Source organism: Chironomus tepperi, unplaced genomic scaffold, assembly GCF_022539635.2.
Source record: "Chironomus tepperi strain 1889 unplaced genomic scaffold, CSIRO-AGI_Ctep_v1 contig_105, whole genome shotgun sequence".
NCBI classification, from domain to species: domain Eukaryota; kingdom Metazoa; phylum Arthropoda; class Insecta; order Diptera; family Chironomidae; genus Chironomus; species Chironomus tepperi.
The window spans coordinates 1-11,509 of record NW_027226227.1 but is presented as its reverse complement, the minus strand read 5'-3'; the positions used below and the strand labels follow the sequence as shown (position 1 = coordinate 11,509).

The 11,509-nt window shown below is 36.1% G+C and overlaps 1 protein-coding gene and 1 pseudogene across 1 annotated transcript; both read right to left on the bottom strand.

The window, feature by feature from the left end:
• Window positions 1–6,144: 6,144 nt before the first annotated feature.
• LOC139087400 (uncharacterized) lies at window positions 6,145–7,094 on the bottom strand. The gene is made up of 2 exons (XM_070636194.1): window positions 6,873–7,094; window positions 6,145–6,787 (listed from the first exon to the last, which is right to left on the bottom strand). Exons 1-2 carry the CDS (start codon window positions 7,092–7,094, stop codon window positions 6,608–6,610), a joined length of 402 nt encoding a protein of 133 aa, XP_070492295.1. The 3' UTR covers window positions 6,145–6,607.
• A 5-nt stretch (window positions 7,095–7,099) lies between these two features.
• On the bottom strand, window positions 7,100–11,111 carry LOC139087401 (leukocyte tyrosine kinase receptor-like; annotated as a pseudogene).
• Window positions 11,112–11,509: the final 398 nt, after the last annotated feature.

Genomic DNA, 11,509 nt, shown 5'->3' with positions numbered 1-11,509 from the left:
ATTATACTCTAGTAGCTAGTAGCCTTAAGCGACATCTATGAAAGGTCAAGGACCATGATTGATCTGTATGGTCTGCGAAGTATGTATACTAGATTATAACAGACTACGAATAGTCAATCGTATGTCTGATTATAAACTTGACATTTGCGGAACTTCATCATGATTGGTCAAGTTCGATTCAGACATTCGTTTGACTAGCCCGAACCTGAACTAGTCAGGATATTATCAGATCATTGAGAGCTCTGCTTACTCAAGTCATATAGAGGAACATCTTTCAATTCCAAAAAAAATTTTTGTGGCCGAGTTGTTAGTCTGCAGACAAATAATTTGTAATTTAGTTATTTAATAAATGTGTGGATTCAGTTCCAAGAAGGTATTTTACATCAAATGCTCACGGTCAGACACTATCGTGTGTATAACCCATGTTTAAGGCATTTCGTGAATTTTTGTCAACATGATAAGGTAGAAGAGTTGGATCACATATTTTGCTATCCAAAAACCCATTTAAGGACGTGATTTTGACAAATCAATTTTTGCTTAAATTTGATAATGTTAATCAGTTCAATACCTCTAAATCGATTACTCTTAAAGCTACGAGCGATACTACATGATTGCCAGATCACTGCTTTGTCGTCTTGTTGACAGGAAAACGACAAAAGGATCAATATATCTCGAGTGGTCAAAATAATACGTTAGAACTAGACATTATCTAGACAATAACTAATTATATCGTATTTTTGTCAACTCGGCGATGCTTGCTGATGTCATCGTGAAGGTTAATATTGCCTCATTTCGACGGAATTTGACTACTACGTGTCACTTGAATCATATTTAGAATTTTAATTAAAAATCCTATCAAAACACCTCAAGTACCAACTCTAATTTCATTTTTGTTTTCGCATATTTATGTATGGATATCCTCCAGATAGTTATCATTTAATAGATGTGATTATTTACTATGTTTTTTTTAGAGAACATTCAGAAAATTTCTTCTTAAAATTTTATGTCGCAATGTAATTCTTGTTCTGTATTTTTTTTTGCATGAATGGATGAGCGAATGAATGAATGAATCTTCACGGTACTTGACTGTTTTCTATGTACTATTATGTAAATATATTTATTATTACACTGTGAATATATTCCATTTTTGTATCTTTTGTGGAGTTAAATTTCTATTTTCAGCGTTACTTCTATTGCAATTCTTTTTTAAACTTTTTTTTGTTCTTGTATTTTTTTTTATTCACACCGTATTCACGTGTGAATGTATTGAATTTGTTCAGATTGAAAAATCAGTTTTTGGATTTTTCGGCAAAACTAAGCACAACGGCAAGTTTTGTTCTATCGCAAAAGTTTGTGCCTGGAATTCCTCACCATAATCAAAAAACAGATTTGAAATTGGTTGAGGCGTTGCCGAGAAAATCAAAAAATTCACTTTCTGTAAGCAAGCAACAAACAAACAAACAAGCAAACAAACAAGCAAACAAACAAGTTAATCAGCAAGAAATCTCAATAACGAGACATCGTAGAGACTTTTAGTTTTTTGCTATCGATCCGTGCTGCTCTATAGAAGAGCTGATTAGATTTTGGGCATGCCAGGAACAGCCGTTGCTTCTAAAAAAGCAAAAAACTTTCGTTTTCATACAAAATATCAAAATCAATGTTTTCTATGATTTTTTGAAACTTTGAACATTGTATGAAAATTACGAAAAATATTTAAAGCCTACCCGCTGGAGCCTGATTCCTCACCTACCCGCTGGAACCTGATCCCTCAAACATTTGCCAAGCAGCCTACCTGGAGCCTGATTCCTCAAACTTTTGCCAAGCGAAGCTTGCCTACCCACTGGAGCCTGATCCCTCAAACATGTGCCAAGCGAAGCAGCCTACCCGAAAGCCTGATTCCTCAAACATTTGCCAAGCGAAGCAGCCCTCACTACACTGGAGCCTGATCCCTCAAACATTTGCCAGCGAAGCAGCCTACCCGCTGGAGCCTGATCCCTCAAACATGTGCCAAGCAAAGCAGCCTACCCCCTGAGCCTGATCCTCTCAAATATTTGCCAAGCGAAGCTTGCCTACCTGGAGCCTGATCCTCAAACATTTGCCAAGCGAAGCTTAGCCTACCCTGGAGCCTGATTCCTCAAACATTTGCCAAGCGAAGCAGCCTACACTGGAGCCTGATTCCTCAAACATTTGCCAAGCAAAGCTTGGCCTACCCACTAGAGCCTGATTCCTCAAACATTTGCCAAGCGAAGCTTAGCCTACACTGGAGCCTGATTCCTCAAACATTTGCCAAGCGAAGCTTATCCCTGGAGCCTGAGCCAAGGACTTGGCCTACCCACTGGAGCCTGATTCCTCAAACATTCGCCAAGTGAAGCTTGGCCTACCCACTAGAGCCTGATTCCTCAAACATGTGCCAAGCGAAGCTTGTCCTACCCGCTGGAGCCTGATCCCTCAAACATTTGCCAAGCGAAGCAGCCTACACTGGAGCCTGATTCCTCAAACATTTGCCAAGCGAAGCAGCCTATCCCACTGGAGCCTGATCCCTCAAACATGTGCCAAGCAGAAGCTTGGCTACCCACTGGGCCCTGATTCCTCAAACTTTTGCCAAGCGACTTAGCCACCTACTGAGCCTGATTCCTCAAACATTTGCCAAGCAAGAAGCAGCCTATCCCACTAGACCCTGATCCCTCAAACATGTGCCAAGCGAAGCAGCCCTACCCACTGGAGCCTGATTCCTCAAACATTTGCCAAGCGAAGCAGCCTACACTGGAGCCTGATTCCTCAAACATTTGCCAAGCAAAGCTTGGCCTACCCACTGGAGCCTGATTCCTCAAACATTTGCCAAGCAAAGCTTGGCCTACCCATGGACCTGATTCCTCAAACATTTGCCAAGCGAAGCAGCCTACCCGCTGGAGTCTGATTCCTCAAACATTTGCCAAGCGAAGCTTGGCCTACCCCTGGAGTCTGATTCCTCAAACATTTGCCAAGCGAAGCAGCCTACACTGGAGCCTGATTCCTCAAACATTTGCCAAGCAAAGCTTGGCCTACCCACTAGAGCCTGATTCCTCAAACATTTGCCAAGCAGAAGCAGCCTACCTGGAGTCTGATTCCTCAAACATTTGCCAAGCAAAGCTTGGCCTACCCACTGGAGCCTGATTCCTCAAACATTTGCCAAGCAAGCTTCTGTGGAGCCTGATTCCTCAAACATTTGCCAAGCAAAGCTTGTACCCTGGAGCCTGATTCCTCAAACATTTGCCAAGCGAAGCAGCCTACCCACTGGGCCTGATTCCTCAAACATTTGCCGGCAAAGCTTGGCCTACCCACTGGAGCCTGATTCCTCAAACATTTGCCAAGCAAAGCTTGGCCTACCCACTGGGCCTGATTCCTCAAACATTTGCCAAGCAAAGCTTGGCCTACCTGGGCCTGATTCCTCAAACATTTGCCAAGCGAAGGCCTACCCCTGGAGTCTGATTCCTCAAACGGTGAGCTTGATCCCTCAAAAATTTGCCAAGCGAAGCAGCCCTACCCGCTGGGACCTGATTCCTCAAACATTCGCCAAGCGAAGCAGCCTACCCTGCTAGCTTGATCCCTCAAACATGTGCCAAGCGAAGCCCTACCCTGAGACTTTTTATCGGACGGTGTGAATATATCCGCATTGGGTTTCTACCCGATACACTAGTTTTGGATTTAAATTGTTTATCAGATGAAAATTCTTTTGGTTTTGTTACTTCTTTTTTTGGTTGATTTGGATGAGGTTTTAAATTTGAAAGTAGAGAAAATTGAAAAATGCTTGAAGTCTATTTGCTTTTATGATGACCGGTCCTATAGATCAATTGTGATCTACGGACGTCATGTGACGTCATTTGAGTCACCCGAGCTTAGATAACACCTGAAGGTTGCTCTAATTCTGGATATCAATTGTCAATTATCAGTCCAATGCAAGCCTTTAGAGATCTTAGAATTTAAGGAAATATAATTTAAATCTCAGTGGAACCATCGAAAGGATGCAAGATTTATGATCAAAATTCAAACATAATTTTGATCAAAAATTTTGAATTCTTTGCTTTAGTCTGAGATTTAAATTTAATTTGTGGATTAATTAGAATGTGGAAATTAATAATCTAAATTCCGCAGCTGTCAGAAGTCTACTCGGGATCATATTGACGTTGTCAACATCTAGCAATGTGAAAGTAACCCGAGCGAGACAATACGGCAAAACGTGAAATTTGCCAAAGTGAGCTGCTGGAAGATGTCGACTTCAAGTGTGAGCTTTGTAGGTAGTCAAACATATTTGACTTGATATTTAAGCACAAAGCCCAAGTTTACTTCGAAGTCTAGTAAATTGAGTATGGAGCTACATTTTTGATTTGTACAGAATTGACGAAATCATCTTAAAAAAGGACAATCTAAACTCTACAGTATATCCTAGACATTTCAGACCACCAATTCAAGTTAGGTCTAGTCCAAATCGGGTATGATCCATGGACCATCTCAATCTGCTGATTTGCATCAAGTCTTCTTAAACATTTTTCAATTTTCCAGAAATATTTTCCTATAATTTTCTATTTAACTGAGTTAGTCCAATTAGTTTTATATATGATCTTGCCGTCTTTCATGTAATACTTAAAATTTGTTACCATTAAATGCGGATATTCTTTTGTGATTTTTTTCTGAATAATGTATTACAAATGTATTATTCGAAATATCTTTTTAACTAATTTATTACACTATATTCATTATTGTTATCATTATTATTATAATTATTATTATTTCATTATAATTTATCGCTAAAACACTTGTTTTTATTATAATTCATACAATCATTCATTTAATTTATTTTTTTGTCATCATTATTTTTTAAATTCACGTCAAAATTTATGTCATATATTTTTTTTTTTCATTTTGGGTTAATTAAAGCTTTCTGTTGAATTTCTTCATCATTTTTTTTTTATATCTTAATATGTATGATTTTTTTCTTTTAATAAAAATAATTTTTTTTCATATCAAACTACCATTTTTTGTCATAATTTCTCCTGCTTATAGCATTAAATTAAAAAAATGTGATCTTACATCCTTTTTGAGCATTAAACTGGGGGAATAATCATTCATTCTTACGGGAGTGATCATGATTTTTTGCAGTGATTTTTAGTTTAAATTTACATTCCATTCTAAGAGAATAGTTTCCATATTTTTAAATATAGTATTTTTTGTGTGTTTTATGTTCATAAAATTCGTCTATTCAGTCTCCATACGTATTTCACTGTTTTTTTTTGTTTTTTAATCAAAAAATATGAGTTTTTAATCTTTCTTGACATTCTTTTTTGCTTAATTCTTGAGCTCGAAGTCGACTAGGATTTTTTGTATGTAAAAAGTGACTAGAAATCGACTCTACTCCATACAAAATTCAAGTTGACTTCAAACTTTATTATATTTTAACCGTCATTGATAGTGAGATCGTTCACTTATTACGTTACAGAATAACCCCTTCCAAGGCTAAGAATCTAGGCGTATTCATACATATACCGCCGATACCACTTAGCTTCCCAGCCTGATTGCCGTTGCTCTCAGCTAATACTGTTCTTTCTGTCACAACACGTCATTTGCCTGCTAGCGATAACGAACTTTTTTCGTAAATGAACAAATATAACTCTCGGAATTTCCATTGTATCAGATTCTTTAAGATTCCGATCTGCAGATGTTCTTCGAAAGTTAGACCCAGCTTTAAACGTTCTGTAAACACGACAAATACGTCCGTCCTAACAGGCAATGAGTATGCTTACATGATACAGATAGATCAACTACGCTATCTAAAAGCAGTCTCTTTGCCTGTTAGGACGTGTGCCTCAACAATTTAGTAAGTAAATCAGATATACCTCTCCCCATCCCTTTCTGTGCAATATGAACAGTCCCTTGCCGACCATCGACTCCTTACTGACAACTAAGACAGCATCCCTATAGATAATCGTTACTCATTAATCTCATTAACAATCTACTCTTGACTTTCTGATGAATTTCTAAGATATTTGAAGCTTAAAAATTCAGGGATTCATCTGACAACATAGTTGACTTTTTTTTTAATTCTAAGAACAACCTAACCTTAATTTATATTTTTCATTAATTTTTTTGAATCCCCTAATTGAATTTATATAAAATTAAAATTTTACACTAATTTTTGCATTTTGAGCTGAATTTTTCCTTAAAAAATTTCTATAAAAATATTCAACAATTTTTTTTTTTTTTTGTTACAAAACTAACGAAAAACTAATGAGCCAGCTTAAAAATATCGTAAATTTTGGACTAGATTAAATCAGTCTTAAATCATAGAAAATTCATCATTAAATCCAGAGTAAATGCGCTTAATGGACATTTTTGAACTATTTTTCCAAATTCCTAATCAACCTGTAATGATGCACAACTGATAAATTAACAGCTTATTTCAGCATGATTCTCCTTAAAGTTTTTCATTATAATTTTGTATGGGTATTTGAAGAATGGCTGATTACAGTTCTTATCTTTCGGTATCATTCCATTACTATTGTTATTGTTATTATTGTTCATCATTACCATTGTCGTACCACCATTGTACTTTGACTTATCATTTTCCAACTTTTCATTTACAGTTATCATTCATTTTAACATTAGTACAGCCTTGCTGCAATGCGGATGGATCGAGTGTAATGGCATTTGGCTTATTATTGTTATTATTTGACGATAATGTCTGAATTGGACTATTACAAAATGCATGGGGTGGTTGAATTGTTGTTGGGGTATCGAGACTTATCAAACGATCCTATAAATGAAGAATTAGAAAGGAAAATGACTAGAAATGAAAGGACATAACCCAGACCTTCAAATTACATCATGATTATACTTACATCAATACTGTCTGAGCTATTCAACTTGTTAGCATTTGTAGACGTTTCCCAGCAATTATTATCTGACATTTTATTTGAATTTGTGAGTGTGTATGTTGGTAGTGAGTCTGGAAATGTAACACATGTTGCCTCATTAAGCCACAATCTTTCAGCAATGGCTCGTGAATCGGGTAAAGGAATTAGATAATCAGATGAGTTTGGAAACTTGTAAACAGAAATCATCATTTTCAGATGGTCTCATTATTGTTTGCATCACGTTCCATTGATTGTAGACGGAAGAAGCTCAGTAATGGTGAATTCATAATTTCTGGATCTGTGCCCGCAAGGCGTTCTAGTAAGACTGAGAATGTAGGACGTGCTTCTGGTGTTGGATTCCAACATTCTGCCATTATGCGATAAATTTGCGGTGGACATCCTGGGTGCATCTATGAAATTTACGACTTCAATTTATTGATAGTTATTGAGATGACAGATAGATTATTAAGTAACTCCACCAAGACGACCACCACCTGTGACAAGTTGCATTACATCGCGATTTGGTAGACCTGTGGGCGTATAAGACCAAGTGAAAAATACTTCCCACAGTAAAAAAACACCGAAACTCCAAACGTCTGTTTTTGCTTGTGAAAAGTCCATCTAAAAATGCCTCTGGTGGCTAAAATAAGAGATAAGAACAAAACGCGAAAAGGTCAAATATGAAAAATTGCAACTTTGTAGGCATCAATGAACTTATTTTGTATTATCAAGTCTAATGAAAAAAATCTTACCATCCATTTTATAGGTAGCATTGCCTTTCCACCCTTACGATAATAATCTGACCGCAAATGTCTCGAGCCATACCAAAATCTTGAAATGAAAATTAAAAATTAAGGCTTAATATTTAGCTTAATAATAAGCAACAATAGCTATTTACCCACCTTTTGACAACACGACCAGGTCCTTTACTACTTAACAAGCAATTTCTAGCCGCAATATCTCGATGAATAAATCTTTTACTTTCCATATATCTGCATCCTTTTGCAACATCAATAATGAACAGAATATGAGATCCTTCATTGTCAATGGTGATGGACGTTCGGGCTTATTGCGTCCTTCACGAAGAAATTTTTCTTTAAATCGCCTCCAGCCAGCAACTCAAGGACAATAAAACGTGGATGTCGATCGAAGCAGACACCAATTAAATGTACGATATTTGGATGATTAAATTTAGCCACGCTACAAGCTTCCATTAAGAAATCAGATTCAGCTTGTCCAGTTGACAAATTCCGGTAATGTTTTAACAGCAACTGGCATCTCAACGGTATCACCATCACGATGTCTATATAATCCTTGATAGACTTCACCAAATGCACCTTGACCGAGTGCTCTGAAATAATAAATCATTCATATTATTATTTATAATGTTTTTAAATGACGTCAATTGTATGTATGGATGTGCTATTAATAATAATTATAATATACACTTACTTAACAAGTCGCAAAAATCACGTGCAACTTGCGGTAAACTTTTAACATCAACATTTCCACCATTCAATATTCCATCACAACCATAATTTGGATTAAAATTAGTTAAAGCTGAATCTTCGTTTGTCTTAATCGACTTAATTGAACTTCTTGTTCAAGAAGCATCTTATGGCGCATTGCCGCTTGTCGTCTTCTTTGAAACGATTATCTATTTTGGAAATGTAGAATTATTAGATATTTAATTGGAAATAATGGATTTATTTATGAAATAAAATTGAAAAAAATCAATTAAAATATAAGCAATAAAATTAAAAAATAATTTTTATTGAATTAAGTTTTCTTTTTGTGTACAAATTTTTGGAACTAATAATTGGTATAAACTATAAAATACTGATGAATAACAAACTCAAATGCAAAGGAAGATCAATCAATCTTTCTCAGTAATAATACTAAGCATAACATCAACATTAAAAATAGAAGGGCAACGACTAGTAGAAATGATAGAATTACGAGTATGTACATAATTAAGTTATCATTTGAGGGTTCCGTAATAACTGCAAATAGAAATATACATAAATTGAAGACACAAAATATTTTCGGATATGAATTTTGCGGTTTACTTACTTTTCACATGATGTCAAATTATCAGGGTTAATTAATTGCCATCTTCAGGTTATTTTTATGCTTGCGACTAATGATCGTTGATAATATTCATCTAGGTAACACAACGACAATCACAACCTGTCTTGTCATCAATATGCAGGTATTAATATTACTGATCCATGAGCACTATTTGAGCCGGGATATACGAATGATAATTCATGAATACTTCTAGTTAGGCCTAAATAGGAAGTTCCACCTTCCCCATTTGTCGAGAATGCATTTGGATTTGTTGATACATTCATTGAAGCTACGACATTGAATTACCACCAGCGAAGCCACCTCCACCTCCTCCAGATTGACAAGCACCACCACTGTTTTTTGTGCACAAAGATTACACAGAAAAGGGAAATGATTTCAATGATTAAGAATAAAAAGAAGGAATGGAAAAATGACATTTAATTTAAATGTCAAATAGCTGTTCCATCGCTTGTTATCAAACTATAATTTCAAACACTCACCACCACCGAAGCCGCCATTTGAATATTGATGATGTGCTTGACCAACTGTTTTATAACAAGCAATTCCGCCTCGTGCGCCTTCAAGCAATGAAGCACCAAAGTGTGGATCCAATTGCGTTTCTTCGCGAGCATTCCAGCCACCTTGATTAAACATTTAAATTGGATCATTATTGTTTTTAAATGTGATTTTAAAGTTTAGTTAATAGGTCAGTGGTTCTTGAACTTTGCTTCTACATAGACTAGTCCAGGGGCGTAACCCAAAATGTTAAAAGCGGCGAGCAGAGAAGTAATCGTTTTGACCCCTGAAACCACTCTGGAGGGAGCATAGGAGTTTAGGAGTTCGAGTACCTAAAAGCTCTTCTCCTGCTTGCTGCGCACTTGGAAAAATCATAAACATTGTCGAAAGATGTATGTTGGCATGTAAATTTACACAAGATTAAAGTTTACTTTACTACGGTCAGTTCAGGTTTGAGAACCACTGATAAAGGATATCTTAGGACAAATGCTTAAGACTACTGCTTATGGACTAACTCGCAATAGAACATTCGATAGTTATTTGTCTATCCTATTTCATCACAAATGAAAACTAATTTGCTACTCAGCCTAGAACTTCATTCGAAACGTAAATGTAATATATGAAAGATCATTTGTGTTTTAAAAATTATTAGGTACTTGATGTTAACACAATTTTGACAATTTACATTCAATTATGATACAATCATGTATTATGCTTCTTAATCAACAATAAATTTGTAAGTTAATACAATAAATTGCAATTGAAATACGGCAATCTTTCAAAAATAGGAATCGCAATTTCACTATTGTAAATTTTCATAATTTTGTAGATGTATAAAGAATATGAGGTGGTCAAAGAACTCTTGAAGCAGGCTGTTGACAGAGTTAGGATTAGGCTTGGAATTGATCACGAGCACACAGAATTAACGGTTTGACGTGAGGTTCCTCTGACGACAACATGAAGGCTACTGATTTGAACGCAGTTACACAGCTCAACCTATTGTGCCGCACAATTGAATAATTTGGATATATAAATCAACTTGACTGCCTGTTCCTCAATTAGGGTTAAAAAGGACAAATGGGGCTCAACTCCATTTTTTGTATTCTCGAAGAAATGATGAGTAGATAAATTAACGAAATATAGTTCCTCATTTGTAAAATACTTCATGACTACGACATCAATACAGTTACAATAAATCTCTACTTACCACCAGTTGACCGTAATGAATCAAAGTCATCAATCACTTGTCCACTAACATTTCCGCGTTCCAAGACAGACCACTGCTTGTTGAATATTCTCATCAAAGTATCTTCCAATTCGAACCCCCACCACCACCAGCAACAATCAATGGTACTGCCTTGTTCATTTGATTCATCTACATAAACACAATAAAAAAAAATCAAAATATTCATCATTTTGTCTGTTGTGTTGTTGCTAAATATAAATCTTAAGAAGAATAAAATTCCTACACAAAAATACAAACGATCCTCCACCGCCCCCGCCAGCTCCATTTTCGAGCAAATCATTTCGGAATTTATTTATAATCGAGACTGAGTCTTTTACATTTTCAGGAAGTTTTGGCAATCTTGGCGAGCATGGTTCATTTCTTTCATTTTCCCATTGATTTGATGCATGCATGTTCTTCATTTGACTGCTAGAACGTAAATTTCTTCATCTTTATGAAGTTCCATAACGGAACTGACAATTGTACCGCGTGACGATGATACACCTCCAGATCCTAATCCTCCACTTGCGCCTTTTGCTATTATACTGGAAGTAGAGATATGTGTCATATTCAATGGATGTAAATGACAATAAAGTGCAATTTTTATGGTCTGCAAGTTTCGTTCTGAACCGTCATTTGCAAGCGATCCCTATTAAGTTCAATAAGTACTTACGTATAGTATCCTTCACTTGGGACTTTCCACATATCTGTTACACCCTTAAATGGAGCTTTATCAGACACGCGTACGCTACTCATAATATCAGATTTATTATAATGATTTGAGTAATCTTCAGGTGTAGGACCGTATACA